Source organism: Oncorhynchus clarkii, chromosome 24, assembly GCF_045791955.1.
Source record: "Oncorhynchus clarkii lewisi isolate Uvic-CL-2024 chromosome 24, UVic_Ocla_1.0, whole genome shotgun sequence".
Classification (NCBI taxonomy): domain Eukaryota; kingdom Metazoa; phylum Chordata; class Actinopteri; order Salmoniformes; family Salmonidae; genus Oncorhynchus; species Oncorhynchus clarkii.
Genome location: NC_092170.1, coordinates 23,351,624 through 23,366,690, shown reverse-complemented (window position 1 = coordinate 23,366,690; position 15,067 = coordinate 23,351,624). Strand labels below are relative to the sequence as shown.

At 41.0% G+C, this 15,067-nt stretch overlaps 1 protein-coding gene across 1 annotated transcript; it reads right to left on the bottom strand.

Moving 5' to 3' along the window:
* Positions 1 to 344: 344 nt before the first annotated feature.
* On the bottom strand, positions 345 to 14,090 carry LOC139383049 (homeobox protein BarH-like 2). The gene is made up of 4 exons (XM_071127347.1): positions 13,676 to 14,090; positions 5,650 to 5,965; positions 2,316 to 2,400; positions 345 to 2,015 (listed from the first exon to the last, which is right to left on the bottom strand). Exons 1-4 carry the CDS (start codon positions 13,860 to 13,862, stop codon positions 1,716 to 1,718), a joined length of 888 nt encoding a protein of 295 aa, XP_070983448.1. The 5' UTR covers positions 13,863 to 14,090; the 3' UTR covers positions 345 to 1,715.
* Between the last annotated feature and the right edge of the window lie 977 nt (positions 14,091 to 15,067).

Sequence of the window (15,067 nt, the reverse complement as noted above, 5' to 3'; positions counted from 1 at the left end):
CTTCTGGCGTATGCAGGGGATCTGTCATATCTATGACAAGCTTTTTGTGTCAACTCAGCTCGAACCTCTTGCTGCATGTCGGCAGAGGGTTTCATGTATATGTAGTTGCATTACATATCAGATTAAACCAAAGATTCCTTGTAGCATAGTGAGAGCATAAATATATTTTTATGGATGAAGATTAAATAAGCCTAGAAGAACACTTAACTCTGGTTCAAATAGTGTTAAAATACAAATGTGGTTTCCTGAAAATCAAATAACCTTGGAGTCCATGCTTGTGGTCTGGTATTTAATGTTTTTAAAATAGTAATTCATATGATAATAATAATAATGGTGGACTTTCATCATTCATATGGAAATGATTGCCATTTTATTACGTGTATTTAAAAGCACAAAACACATGGTAAAAATAACAACATACAGAACAATGAGCATTTTGTTGTTCATGAAAAAATAACTATTCAGTAGCTTTCTAACAAGCATTATTTACATCAGAAAAATACTGTACTAGTTTATATCAAACTAAAAATATAATTTTTGTTTTAAAAAAGGAACTCTTTACAAATAGAAATAGAAATAGAAATACAAATCTTTGGAAGGAAAGAACAGGAGGCCAAAGCGGAAAATCAAAGTGTTGACAACCAGCTGAAGACAGTTTTATGTGGGGAGTCTGTAAGGCAGAGTTGGAGGAGTGCTCCTTTGATGCAAAGGCCTGCGGGCTGAGAACCTCTCTAAAAGATTTTAAATGTTTGGCAGTTTCCTCGTTTCTTTGGCACAGGCTGTGATTTATTCAATTCTACAGTCTCTGACAGCTTAAGAGGCTTCCCTCGTGGCAGTAAAATCATTCTGCCCCAGAGTTAAAAGAGAAAGGTAAAGGATTCGATACACCTTATTTTTCTCCAAATGAAAATATAATAATTTACATATACTCTATATTTTTCTTTCCAGAATATTGCTACAGTATGTTACAGTGCATGTCTTTATAGATACAAATTGAAATATATTGTTTTGGAAACATCAAATGCAAAAGGAACATAACATAAGTTCATTGAACAATTAAACGAGACGATGCTGTGGCTCTGGGACAGAAATACAATTTTGTTCAAAGCTGTACAGAACAGGTACAACGGTGTTAACGGTGCAGTGTTAACTGTAGTCCAGAGCATATAGTAATTATGTATTATTTTTAATAAGCAAAAGTGAAACACTGTAAAATAACACTTAATTTATTATTAATAAACCTTGGTGTTTCTAGACTGATAAAACTTGTGATATCCTCTGAGAGAAAAAGGCACCATGACCAGTGTGGTCATTTCATGTTATGTTATAAGTACAATACTCAGGCAAACTGTATAGCATGTGACTAAAGGAGTCCTCTTGCAGTAGAACAAGCAAGTTTGAGGCTGGGGAGGTGATACTGTTGACACAGGGACAAAATGCACTGTACAATTCTGGATTTTTCATTTCTATGTACTGTATATGCCTGACACTATATGTAAACTCGTTTCATTCCAGTATACGGCGGAAGTGATATGGCAAAACCCAAATGATCTACCTATGAATGTCATCCAGTACAGTCAAACCTCAAACACGACTGAATAATCTACACCAGACAGGCTTTTTTCAGCGATCCTGAGCCACTACAGTAAGTGTTTCTGTATTCCAGTCAGCACCAGTCTTTAGCTGTTTCATTCATACATTAATAATTGTCTTATTTAGCTGGTGGCGTGTGTCTCTGACTGCATTGGGAGTGGCTGCTCTCGCTGAACTTGACCCTCGCTCACCGCCATGGGATTGTGGGTCTCTGTTGCCCCGGCGACCGTGCTGAGGTTCTGGGGTTCCGATTGGGGAGCTTTTCCGTGGGCCAAGGCCTCTTCGGCTGCGATCCTCATCCTCTCATCCTCAGCCAGCCTGGCCAGCCTTTCCTCTGCCTCTATCTCCTCGGTGGTGGGGATGGAGTTCTTCTTGGGCCTGCCCTTGGGCTTGGTGGGGGCCTCCTGTCCGCCCTTCAGCACCTGGAGCAACATAACGCACACAAACACAGACACGTGGCTCACTGGCTGCGGTCAAAGGCAACCATGGTTATTATAGTAATTAAGGGAAGATGTATGGCTCTGAGCTGCCCCACATAGGGTCATTAATCTGGGGAGTTAACGATTTGAGACTTTTGTTCTCTGAGCTGCTGACCTGACTAGACTAGACTTTTGTGTCCCAGTCCCTCATCATCCCTCCAACTCAGTCATTTCCACCCTTACCACTCCTTCCCTCTACACTGACCCAGGGTCATTGTTGTTATGTGTGTGTGGCGCTCTCACCATTTTCTTCCACTTCATCCTTCTGTTCTGGTACCAGGTCTTCACTTGAAGTTGTGTGAGGCCTAGGGACTGGGCCAGGTCTAGTCTGCAGGGAAACAAAGACACACAGTACACACAGCAACTCAGGGTACATGTTTTTGAAACTTGAGTTCATTCTTTATAAGATGAAAAGCAGCAGGAGATAGACAATTGATTTACACAGAGAGGGTGTAGCTGGAGTAATCAAACTAAAATTAATGAGTTACTTTAGCTTTCCAATCACCTGTTGACTATCCTGCCCTGAAATGCATGCCATCATTAGCCATATACATTGTATCATCTAGATGGCGTTCCCTTTGGAGACTAGCTTGCATCCTAACCATGACTTTATAACCACATTCTGGCATGGTGCATCAAAGTACTGTAGTCTCTTTGATACACCCTCTTATGGTCCAGAGAGAGACTTTACACCTGCAGCATATAGGAGAACCCTTATTGAACATATGTAAGGGAGTTCAGTTATCCAATCATAGGATTTGTATCTGGATGTTCAGGGGGTATGGAATCCTGGACACTTCCACCACATGTTCTGATCCATGACTAATAAGGATATTGGTTGGCGTGTAACATGATATCCCAGGAAGGGGGTCAGTGAAAGACGGATCAGCCTACAGAGGGAGGGGGCTTTATCTGGTTTTTGAAATGAGATTTCCGCCACATCTCAATTCTAAGTCCTTCACACTCAAATGAGTGGAACTGGCTTTCATTTGATGTAAAGAGAGAGAGAGAGAGAGAGAGAGAGAGAGAGAGAGAGAGAGAGAGAGAGAGAGAGAGAGAGAGAGAGAGAGAGAGAGAGAGAGAGAGAGAGAGAGAGAGAGAGAGAGAGAGAGAGAGAGAGAGAGAGAGAGAGAGAGAGAGAGAGAGAGAGAGAGAGAGAGAGGTGTGAGAGGGAGAGAGAGAGAGAGAGAGGGGTGAGGGAGGGAGAGAGAGACTAGATTACTACTGATCCATCAGCTTGCCCTCTGATCTTGTATCCTCTTCCTATCTTCTCATCCTCCCTTCTTTCCCGCCCTCACCATCTCTATCTGACCTGATTTGAAATGATTACATAGAGGAACATCAGTCCATACAACTGTAGACAGTATAGACAGCCACACGGCCTCAATGATTGAGTGCAGAAGAAAAGCGTGTGTGCATACTTAAAAAAAAAACAACACTACACCAAAAATACAGGCAAACCGCCCAGTGGAGAGACTAGAGGCAAGGAAAGTAATTTCAGGAGGGGAAAGCACCTCAGTTATTTATGGTCATTAGTCTTCTATGGAGGGAAACCACACACTTACAGCAACAGACTGCCATACAGTACTGTAGAATGACTCTGCTGGAGGCACTTAGAAGTCCTCTGTTTGCTGTTCAAGTCTCTAACCTGTATCAGCAGGGATTTTAGTTGCAGCTTAATGCATAATGATAATGATGATGATGCTGATTATACTAATCTCAATTAAATAAAATCATTACTGCCTAATGATTTAAATCATTACAGTCTGTGGTGTGGTGTTGGGGGCTTTTTATATGCTGTTTTCCTCAGAGCATTGTCTCAGTCAAAGACCACAGTGTCTCCAAGCCAAGAAATAGCTAAAGAAAAAAAAGCAGAGACAAGGAGTTATCTTTGGATCATAACAAAGTGAACTGGGGAGCATGCCACACTTGTGATGTGGGCTTTGAAAGGGGATTTTCTCTGTTTATGTTTTCAATCCAGCTGTGGGTTTAATTAGTTCATCACAGCCAGTGGGAATTTGATTATTGGCATTATACAGATTTGTCAGTGAGGACAGGGTGGGTCGTTTGGATCACCGCTGGGCTATTGTAGTCTACCTCAGCCTGCCTGGGAGTTCACAGGGGAGGTGTGGTGTGGCTCATTGGCTAGAACAGAGAAGTGTGATTTGCATTGAAGAAGAGATGCATTGTGGGAGCTTTCCCCAGAATGAGATGTGAATTAACAGGTTAGTTGACAACGTCACAAAAATAATGCGCACATTTCAACATGTCAGAACGCCGTGTGTTGTTGTGATTCTGGATGGCCAGATTGCTAGCAAAAATAACAAGAATCTGCCATGTGGGGAATCGTAGTTGGCTAGTTTCAGCTTGTTCTTGATACCATGTCTTGTTTTGACGTGTTTTTACTGATGTCACGTCTATGCTAATATGGCTAGCTAGCTAATCAACAACTGTAACGATGTGTTTTAGAGACAACAAGTGCTCATCCTACAAATGTATTTGTTTTCAATAAACATTGGAGACTAAAGATAGTTTACATGTTGTCAACAATCTAAGCCAACCCCGCCTGATTTGATTCATAAATCGCCAACCCATCTATAGACAGGGTTGATAACAAGCATGCTCTCACAATTCTTCTTCAGATTCTTCAGGGCCAAGGAGAAGGAACAGGCAGGTTTTAAAATAGTCAAGTTCCAGTAAATACACTGGTGCCTTTTTTAGTACAAATCTACAACAATATAAAAAATAACTGACCATTTTCAAAGCATTTCGTGGCTGTTGAGTTTTAGTAAAATAGTGATTTATCTTCTCGCTCTGAACAAGCTGTTGTAACCATGTGTTGCTGAGGTTTACTAGCTGTCTGGTGTTCTTGTTGCTCGACCAAAGGAAAATCTGAGGTTTATGGCTCAATATTAACTTGGGTTATAATGGAAATACGTCCGGTAGGCCAAATCTGAAAGTGGAGTTTAAAATAAAATGGAAAATGTGTTATGGCCGTATGTCAGGTCTCAAAAATGACCCAGGGACTGGAACCTACGACATGGATATTAACATGAATATTACCTCATCTAAATACAGTGTATAAAGCTAAATGCATTTTATATACACCTGCACATATATTACATGATTGGCAGTCAATCAATGGAGTATATGTCTGTTTGCTTGTGTTGGCAGATGTCCCGATTTTCTTGAATAGAGCAGTGTTTCTTTGTTGAGGCTTTTTGCTATTCAAAAGCTTATGGTTAAAATGTTGCTCTTGTCTCAACTAGAATGCTGAGGTAATGCCTGGATTAGATAACTTAACATGACATGACATATTACCCAGGACATACATCAAAATGTTATGATGTTGATGCTGAACCTCTAGTCAGATATTGCATTTGTTTTATGTTTTATGAAGTTTGGTTGCTTTCACAGAATTTCTCATTTTCACCAGCTTGACTGACCGAATGAAATACGGTATGACATTTGAGAGGTAGTATAATACGGATCTATCAGGAAGGTAGCTTCTTTCAAGTAACCAATCAGACTGCTTTCATTTTGGCCTAACAGTGGCGAGATGCAATACGATACTGACCTATCAGGGGTGGAGAGGTACTTCTGTTTCTGGAACTTCTTCTCCAGGCCCATGAGCTGCAGCTCAGTGAAGATGGTGCGGCTGCGTCTGGGTTTCTTCAGCCGGGGGGTACTGTGCTCCGTGTCTGACTCGCTGCTGATGCTGACAGGTGTCTCGCTGTGGGAGGGCTCGGAGACCCGGGAGTGGTGCTGGGGGGAGAGCAGGGTCAGATTGGGAACCTGGCCGGGGGAGGAGGGCTGGGAAAGGTGAGGGGGCAGGTTGGGGGGCTGTCGCGTGATGACTGAGAGGAGGGGGTAGGCCCGCAGTGAGGAGGACCCTAAAAAAGCAAAAAGAGAGATAGGTCAGAGGCAGGGTAAAATGCAGAGCATTAAATACAATTGTACTTTTATATTCTCATTTTTAGTAGTGGTTTTATTTGGTACTGTATGCATCACCACGGATGGTAGTTTTTATAGACCTGTAATAATCATTTAGACTGGGTTCCTTTTCATTGCTCTTTTTTTACGAAAAGTGTTTTGACCTCTTTGATGTAGAAGGTTGTGATCTTAATGACGCACTGTGTGTTTTACTCTGCTACTCTGAACCCACCAATAAAAAAAATTCCTTGGCCAGATAAATGATGTGTCTTTGCCGCCCTGAACACACACAAACTCACTCACTCACTCACTCACTCACTCACTCACTCACTCACTCACTCTCTCTCACACACACACACACGCACACACACACGCACACGCGCACACGCACACACACACACACACACAAACACACACAAGGCTGTAAATCCAAAGTGATTATGCCCCTTGCCGTTTAACTCTCTCCCCCATGATTCATCTCTCTTTCTCTCGTCTTGCTCTCCACCCACCCCCCACCTCTCTCTTCTCTCTCTATCTCTTTATCTATGCAGACAGAAGCAGCGAGACGCCAGAATCAATAAAAAGTAACAAATGTCTGGGGTGGCCACCCACTGGAGCCAAGACCAAAGACGGCGCTCTAGCATAAACATAATATCTGGTGGAAAAAACCTTATGGCTTCAAATAAACAGCAGATCCCCATGGCATAATTTACGACTGAACTAAGACTGACATAGAAACTAATGCTCTGTCTGCTATGTGGCAGGAGAGAGGGATGTGCTTAGGAAGAAGATATGGAGAGAGATAAAATCCAATGACGGAGTAGAGAGGACATTATGTTGTCACATTACAAACACAGAATAGTCTTTCCCCTTGTGTCTTCCTAGATGCCTGTGGTGGATCTGCCTCTCTTATCTCTCCACCAACACATACTGTAGACAAGCTATATTATTCAAACCCTACATTCACAACTGAGAGGATACACCCAGGCAGACCGTGGTCTTAAATTTGTATCCCCTTTCTCTGACATTTTCAGTAATGTTCAGAAGTTATGGGAGCTGGTGTGACAGGGGGTTGGTTGGTTGGTCTGGGAGGTAATGGTCTGGGAGGTAATGGCCTGGGGGGGGGGGTGATTACTCGCTGCAGCCTGCTCCTACCATATCTACATCCCCTATTCTCTCAGACAGCACCTCGGGCTCATCCCTATATACATGACATCACGCAAGACATCATCGCAGGGCACTGAGCTCATCACTAATCGTTCACCTCTGAGAATAGCTGCTACTGCTGCTGTCTGGACATGATGCCTCCTTCCCTCCACAACGCTCTCCCTCTTTTTCTCTTTCTCTCTTTCGTTCTCTTTCTCTCTCTTTCTGCTACTCTCCTATATTACCGTTGTCTTTGATGTTGAGATTGTGACAAACTGAGGGGAACTGTGCAGATGTCCTAACTTGATTTTTATTAAATGGCATATTTATTTCTCTCTGTTACATTTTAACACATATATTTATCTTGCGGAAATATATTGGTATTATTATGGAATAATCCAAAATACACAGATATATCATAACATAATAAGTCCAAGTGATGAATTGTTCCTGTCATTTTAAATGAGAAGATTGATTGAAAAGAAAGAACGGAAACATCTTGATTTCTTTCACGTTCTTCAGGAAATCTCCTGTCAGTGCAGAGCTTGAGGTTGTCTTTAGAGTTGTGACAGCTGTGTCCTTTGGATGCTTGTCAGCAGGGAAAATCAGACCTCATGATGACTTTCCACTGACAACTGAGCTGGCTTCCTGAGCCCAGATCTGACACATTGTTGACAAGCGCCAATGCCCGGTCAAAAGTCTACAAATAAACCATTTGTGTAGCAGGGAGAGTGCACTCTGTCCATGCTAAAGCACACTGATACTCTTGACAAGCACAATCGGAATGATCGGACTGGCACGTGCTTGTGGTAGTCATTACAGAATAAATACTTCCTAATAATAGACCAAGAATAGTCTGGAAACATTTGATACACACATGCCTGTTTATCATATATTATCGATAATGTAATCGTTATTGAAGTTTTTAAAAATGTAGATTTTTAGAGTTTAAATCACATTATATACAGTACCAGTCAAAAGTTTGGACACACCTACTCAATGAAGGATTTTTCTTTATTTTTCCTCTTATCTACATTGTTGAATAATAGTGAGTAGATCAAAACTATGTAACAACACAAATGGAATCATGTAGTAACCAAACAAGTGTTAAACAAATCTAAATATATTTGGGGTTTTAGATTCTTCAAAGTAGCCACCCTATGCCTTGATGACAGCTTTGCACACTCTTTGCATTCTCTTAACCAGCTTCAACTGGAAAGCTTTTCCAACAATCTTGAAGGAGTTCCCACATATGCTGATCACTTGTTGGCTGCTTTTCCTTCACTCTGTGGTCCAACTCATCTCAAACCATCTCATTTGGGTTGAGGTCGGATGATTGTGGAGGCTAGGTCACAGCACAGCACTCCATCACTTTCCTTCTTGGTCAAATAGCCCTTACACAGCCTGGAGGTGGGTTGGGCCATTGTCCTGTTTGATAAACGAATTATAGTCTTACTAAGCGCAAACCAGATGAGATGGCGTATCGCTGCAGAATGCTGTGGTAGCCATGCTGGTTAAGTGTGTATTGAATTCTAAATAAATCACAGACCATGTCACCAGCAGAGCTTCTCCATGCTTCTCGGGTGGAAACCACACATGCGGAGATCATCAGTTCACCCACTTTGCGTCTCACAAAGACACTGCAGTTAGAACCAAAAATCTCAAATTTGGACTCATCAGACCAAAGGACAGATTTCCACCGGTATAATGTCCATTACTTGTGTTTCTTAGCCCAAGCAAGTCTCTTCTTATTATTGGTTTCCGTTAGTAGTATTTAATTTGCAGCAATTCAACCATGAAGGCCTGATTCACGCAGTCTCCTCTGAACAGTTGCTGTTGAGATGTGTCTGTTACTTGAACTCTGTGAAGCATTTATTTGGGCTAACATTTCTGAGGTGCAGTTAACTCGAATGAACTTTTCCTCTGCAGCAGAGGTAACTCTGGGTCTTCCTTTCATGTGGCGGTCCTCATGAGAGCCAGTTTCATCAAAGTGCTTGATGGTTTTTGCGACTGCACTTGAAGAAACTTTCAAAGTTCTTGAAATTTTCCAGATTGACTGACCTTCATGCCTTCAAGTAATGATGGACTGCCATTTCTCTTAGCTTGTTTGAGCTGTTCTTGTCATAATATGGGCTTGGTCTTTTACCAAATAGGGCTGTCTTCTGTATACCACCCCTACCTTGTCACAACACAACTGATTGGCTCAAACGCATTATGAATGAAAGAAATTCCACTAATTAACTTTTAAGAAGGCACACCTGTTAAAATGAAATACAATCCAGGTGACTACCTCGTGAAGCTGATTGAGAGAATGCCAAGAGTATGCAAAGTTGTCATCAAGGCAAAGGGTGGCTACTTTGAAGAATCTCAAATATAAAATATATTTAGATTTGTTTAACACTTTTTTCGTTACCACCTGATTCCATATGTGTTATTTCATAGTTTTGATGTCTTCACTATTATTCTACAATGTAGAAAATAGTTTTAAAAAAATAAAGAAAAACGCTTGAATGAGTAAGTGTATGCAAACTTTTAACTGGTACTGTTTATCATTTGAAGGCATTAACAATGGCCGTTACTCAGTAGAATGAGTCACCATTTTTCTGTTTGCAGGGAAATCTCCAGCAACAAGCTCATTAGTTGTTTGATTTTTACTCCTTATTTTCTGCACCTTTTCTCTTTGTTTAATTGGATTCCAAGATGATGATTCAAGACTTGGCACTCAGAGGCCAAATGAACCTACAGCAACATGTATTGCTTTGGGTACATCATGTGGTGACAGGTTGAGAAGTGTTACATTAGACATATATTTCTTCACTCAACAGCCGTCTTGCCAAGCCAGCCCAAGTCAAACACTGCAGGGATGGGATGGGCAACAGGGTATGCTACTTTTTAATCTGTTTCAACTCTCACAGATCAGATCAGTTAAGTGCCAATTTCAACTCAAATTTGGGTTTCATGAGATGTTTTGAGGTTTCTAGAATGTTATGTGTAGTGTTGTGATGCTATTTTCTAATTTTCAGATGGTACTTGTGTACCAATACGAATGCATTGTGTGTGCAGTGCAGCCTGCATTACAATCTACTGTAAACATTTTCTGTGTGTGTGTGTGTGTGTGTGTGTGTGTGTGTGTGTGTGTGTGTGTGTGTGTGTGTGTGTGTGTGTGTGTGTGTGTGTGTGTGTGTGTGTGTGTGTGTGTGTGTGTGTGTGTGTGTGTGGTGGTTGCATGGGTCAATACTTACTGTGTTAACAGAGACATGATCCTACTCCTCAAGCTAGCCTCTTGGTTAATAGCAGGCCTTCTTGTCTGTGGTGGATTAACTGTTAAAATGGGATGAAAACCCTTGGCTCTCCCTGCTTTCTTCCCTAAACCCTCAGTGGTGGCGTATGACTATGCTGCAGTACCTGGGCCCCTCGAGGTCCACACCCTCCTATTTGGCCATTTTTCATCGCACTGTCATGTGAGATTACGCCGGAGTTGATCTTTATCTCTCTCACCTCCTTACAGAAATCCAACTAAAAGCCTTGCCCTGGGTTCTGCTGAGAGATAAGACTCCAAATGAAATATTGTAACCCGTCATTACACTGTTCACAGCTCCCCAGCAAGGTAATGTTCTGCTGGAGGTCAGGTCTGTCTAGCAGGTCTATCACTCCTGTAGTTGTACAAGGCACAAAACGAGAGCAGAGAATACGCTCTGAGCTCATCAACTGGTTTTACTGTGTACACTGTCGTAAGGGCATTTGGCTTGGTACAGGTAAATGGACCGTTGTGAAACATAAAGCAGGGAGCAGAGAGGCGTGATCTGTGACAGACAAAATCATCACAGAAAAGAGGGGGTTGCCGGATCAAAGAGAGGAGTAATCACTTTGTTGACATGTTGAGTGGCATCCTACTAGTTGATGCCATATTACATCAAGAACAAACAAACAGCTGTTAATTTGGGTAAAAGCCCTCCAGGCCTCACAGCCTGGTTTGTTGCCTGCCCAGCACCACTGTCCTATAGCAGCCTCTACTGGTAACTGCTGGAGCAGAAGCTCCACACCGTAAAAATATAGAGTCCACGTTCACTGATGGGGACCACATCGGGCCAATGGCCTTTCACTGGCCCTGGGCCTATAAGCCTGCCAGCTTCTATATTGAGCGTTACAAGACATTGAAGTGCGGGACTATACTGTGTCTCACACCTCCTCAGCTACGAATAAGTGGTGGGCACTGGGTAGTGAGATGTGGGCTGGTTACTCTATCCATCCATCACAGGGCTGCCAAAACCCTTTACAGTGCCCTCTGGCACACACCGAAACCCCACATTGCCTGCTATTTATACCTTTGTCACTGTCATCATCAAATTGCAGCGGCTATTATTTCATAGTTTAGGCAATTATCATAATAGTTACTTGAGAGAGCAGTAGTCAATGTTGTTTTGACTCATAACAGCAGGATAACCCCTTTAAGAATGGATTCCGAAATGCTGCTGCAATTGAAGGACAAACATGTGATAGTCTTTCATGCCAAATGCTTTTTAGGAAAATGAATTTGTCAATTCCCTGTATAATTATAACATGGTGGTGAAAGCTTTTATGACTGACTGCAGAACAACAGTAATTGTGTTTAAATGACCGTTGGTAAGCCATAATAAGTGGGAAGAAAAGGGAGTTGATGATGATGATTTACAGAAATCAAGTGCTGCTAGATATTGTGTAAACAAAGCATTATCTGTGTCTTTACACTTTGTGCCAATGTTTTGTTTTTTGCTTTTTCAAATCTGCTTGTATTGATTAAGGAATTGTTTCATGCAATAATTATTTGTTTTGATTGGCCTTTCTGGATACTGAATGAAGAATGAAGGTAGTCTTCCTCACTGAAACAGTTGGATCAAGTGCATGTAACCCATGAATTTATGAGTTGTGCTGCAATTTACGAGATGACAATTGCAATGAATCTCTCTTCACAAAGCAACATACTTCTATGAATAAAGGCCACTGGGGCTGACTTGCACACTTTATCAGCATACTGTAAACTTTCATGGTGTTTGCACAATCAACTGTAGAGTCAGGCAGACAAATGTCCATCAGTGATGACATACTAACCTTGCCCTTAACCACCATGTACCTGCCCTTACCAATATCAAACCGTGGAACTCTGGCCACATCTTGCAGCCCCATATACACAGAAAGAGAGTTAGGTAGAGGGCATTGCCCATGCTTCAGTAAATGCAAAGTGGCAGCAGTAAAAGTCATTAGGCAAGGCTCTGGGTTTAGCACAGCGCCCACATTAATCCTTCTGAATGAGGACAAGTGGCCTAGAGGTTACGGCTCTAGAAACCAAAAGCCTGTTGTTCAACTAAGTGCAGGGTTGGCTGTTGTGCGTTCTGAGTTTGTGTCTTTTGTCAGAAGAGAATATGTTAAGTTAACAGTGTCAACATAATTAACGGGGAACCAGGTTTCACTTTACAAACCACCTTGACTTGGTTCATCCTGTATCTATCTATAACATGAACCTAAAAGACTGATGCTGATAATGATCTGAATGTCAGGATAATATATTAAACTAATAATCTAGACTGATTGGAGGGATTTACTGATTTCTTGTGAGACGGTATATTGAGGAATTGTTCAATAAATGTTATAGGTCCCAGTGCATTAGGTTTTAATTGTGAATGAAATAAAATGGAATTACAGTTAAACTGTGAAATAATGTTTTGGGTTGGAAAAGGATTGATTCATTTCTGCTGTTTTAAAAAAGAAATTCAAACTATCAAGTCTAATAAATAGGTTACTAAAACCCTGGGGTCTACATTAAATCTACTGTACATGTTGCATTTATTTGGTGCTTTTGATTTCATAATTTCACGGGTTAAAGTTATATGACAAAATCTCTGTAAATAGCAGGCTATCACAATAGTATTCTCCATAATATAGACCTTTGATAAATATAGACAGCAGGCCAAACACGAATATAAAAGTCCACCATGAGTAAAAGTGCAAGTCAGGCCAGTCGCCTGAATTCATTTTACACATGGTCCATTTCTATAGTGCGCGTCTTGCATTGTTAAACATGAATTGACAATCATGACGTCTAATGTGATTCTGGACCTGTCCCTGTTCCGTATTTTCTTATATTAGAGTAGATTTATCGAAAATAAAGTCATGCAAATGTAGCTCAATTTCTCCAAAGCTGTTATTTGACATGCATTCGATTCTGCACAGGTGTGTTGCGTCATGTTATGGTCTCTACTGACAACTGAATGTAAGATATTTTGTCAATGCTCCTAATATAACCATTAGCCTTAAGTATTTCGTGATATGAGTAGACACATGATGGACGATCGCCTGAACGTTACAGAAGAATAAGAAGAATATGCCTATAACTCACTCTGTTCATGATAAACAAAATCAGATGTAGTTTTAATACAATGATGATTAGCATTCACTGCATGCATAGAAATATTATATATAAACCATTAACACCATTATGCATTCATCAGCATCCCTTGATTTGACAGAGTTCAAGCATATTCACTTACCCGAACATGAGTGCAGAGGTTTAGGCCTAACGATGAGTGAAGGGCATACTGAGTAAAGAGAAAGTTTCTCAAAGTAATCACAAGTTTCCTTGGAAAGAATTTCGTCAATCATAAAAGTCTTGTAGCGACGCCTGGCTGCTTTCAGCTGTACCGGGGAGGAGAGTCTCAACTCGGCTTGACAGTGCATGATTTCCCGATGTGCTTGGCTTTCGCACTGTGCCCAAATATTAACTTCAAAATATCAAAACGAAACCAGTTCAAACTTGAGAGTTGGGAGTCTTCAAGCGATTTATTGATGCATTTTAGTTTTCCGTTTTCGGAACAGGCTTGCTTTGTTCTATCCCTGAGCGGTACTAACTGCAGTTGGCTTCAACTTGAGCGCAGTGCGCTTCAGAGTGGTTATTATGATCTCAGTACAATGTGCCCGGACGCGCCGCTATATATAAACGATCCCCCCATACACATCTTTACTGCATGACACTGCAGATGTCAATCAACGTCTCTCTCGCTCTCTCTCCCTCTCTCGCACTGTCCCTCTCTCTCTCTCCCACTATTCAATTAAATTCAAGGCGCTTTATTGGCATGAAAACACATGTTAACATTGTCAAAGCAAGTGAAGTAGATAATATACAAAAGTGAAATAAACAATCAAATGAACAGTAAACATTAATCTCACGGAAGTTCCAAACGAATATAAAGACATTACAAATGTCATATTATGTATATATACAGTGTTGTGACGATGTGCAAATGGTTAAAGTACAAAAGAGAAAAAAAATCTACATAAATATGGCTTGTATTTACAATGGTGTTTGTTCTTCACTGGTTGCCCTTTTCTTGTGGCAACAGGTCATAAATCTTGCTGTTGTGATGTCACACTGTGGTATTTCTTTCACCCAGTAGATATGGGAGTTTATCAAAATCGTTTTTTTTCGAATTATTTGTATATCTGCGTAATCTGAGGGAATTATGCGTCTCTAATATGGTCTAGTATGGTCTAATGCGTACTATCTCTCTATGAATGACAGACACACTCTCTCTCTCCCTCAACCGCTCCCTCTATCTCAGCGCAGCCCAAACCGGTCTCGCTCCTTTGGTCTTCCCTATATACAGTCTAATTGCACAAGGAGTTTAAAAACTATATGATATGATACAATATCTCAGATGACCATTGGATGTATTATTATTATTATCATTATCATTATTATTATCTGCTTTAGTATTAGGCCTAACCTTTCATCAGCTAATTATTTTGTTCATATTATTTCTCGAAAATCAATAGGACTACTGATTTTGAGACGCAACTCTCAACCTCGGAAATTACCTGGATGTGCATAGTTAATTGTAAGAGAGAAGTGTGTAGCCTACTAAATAGAATGAATTGAAATGTTT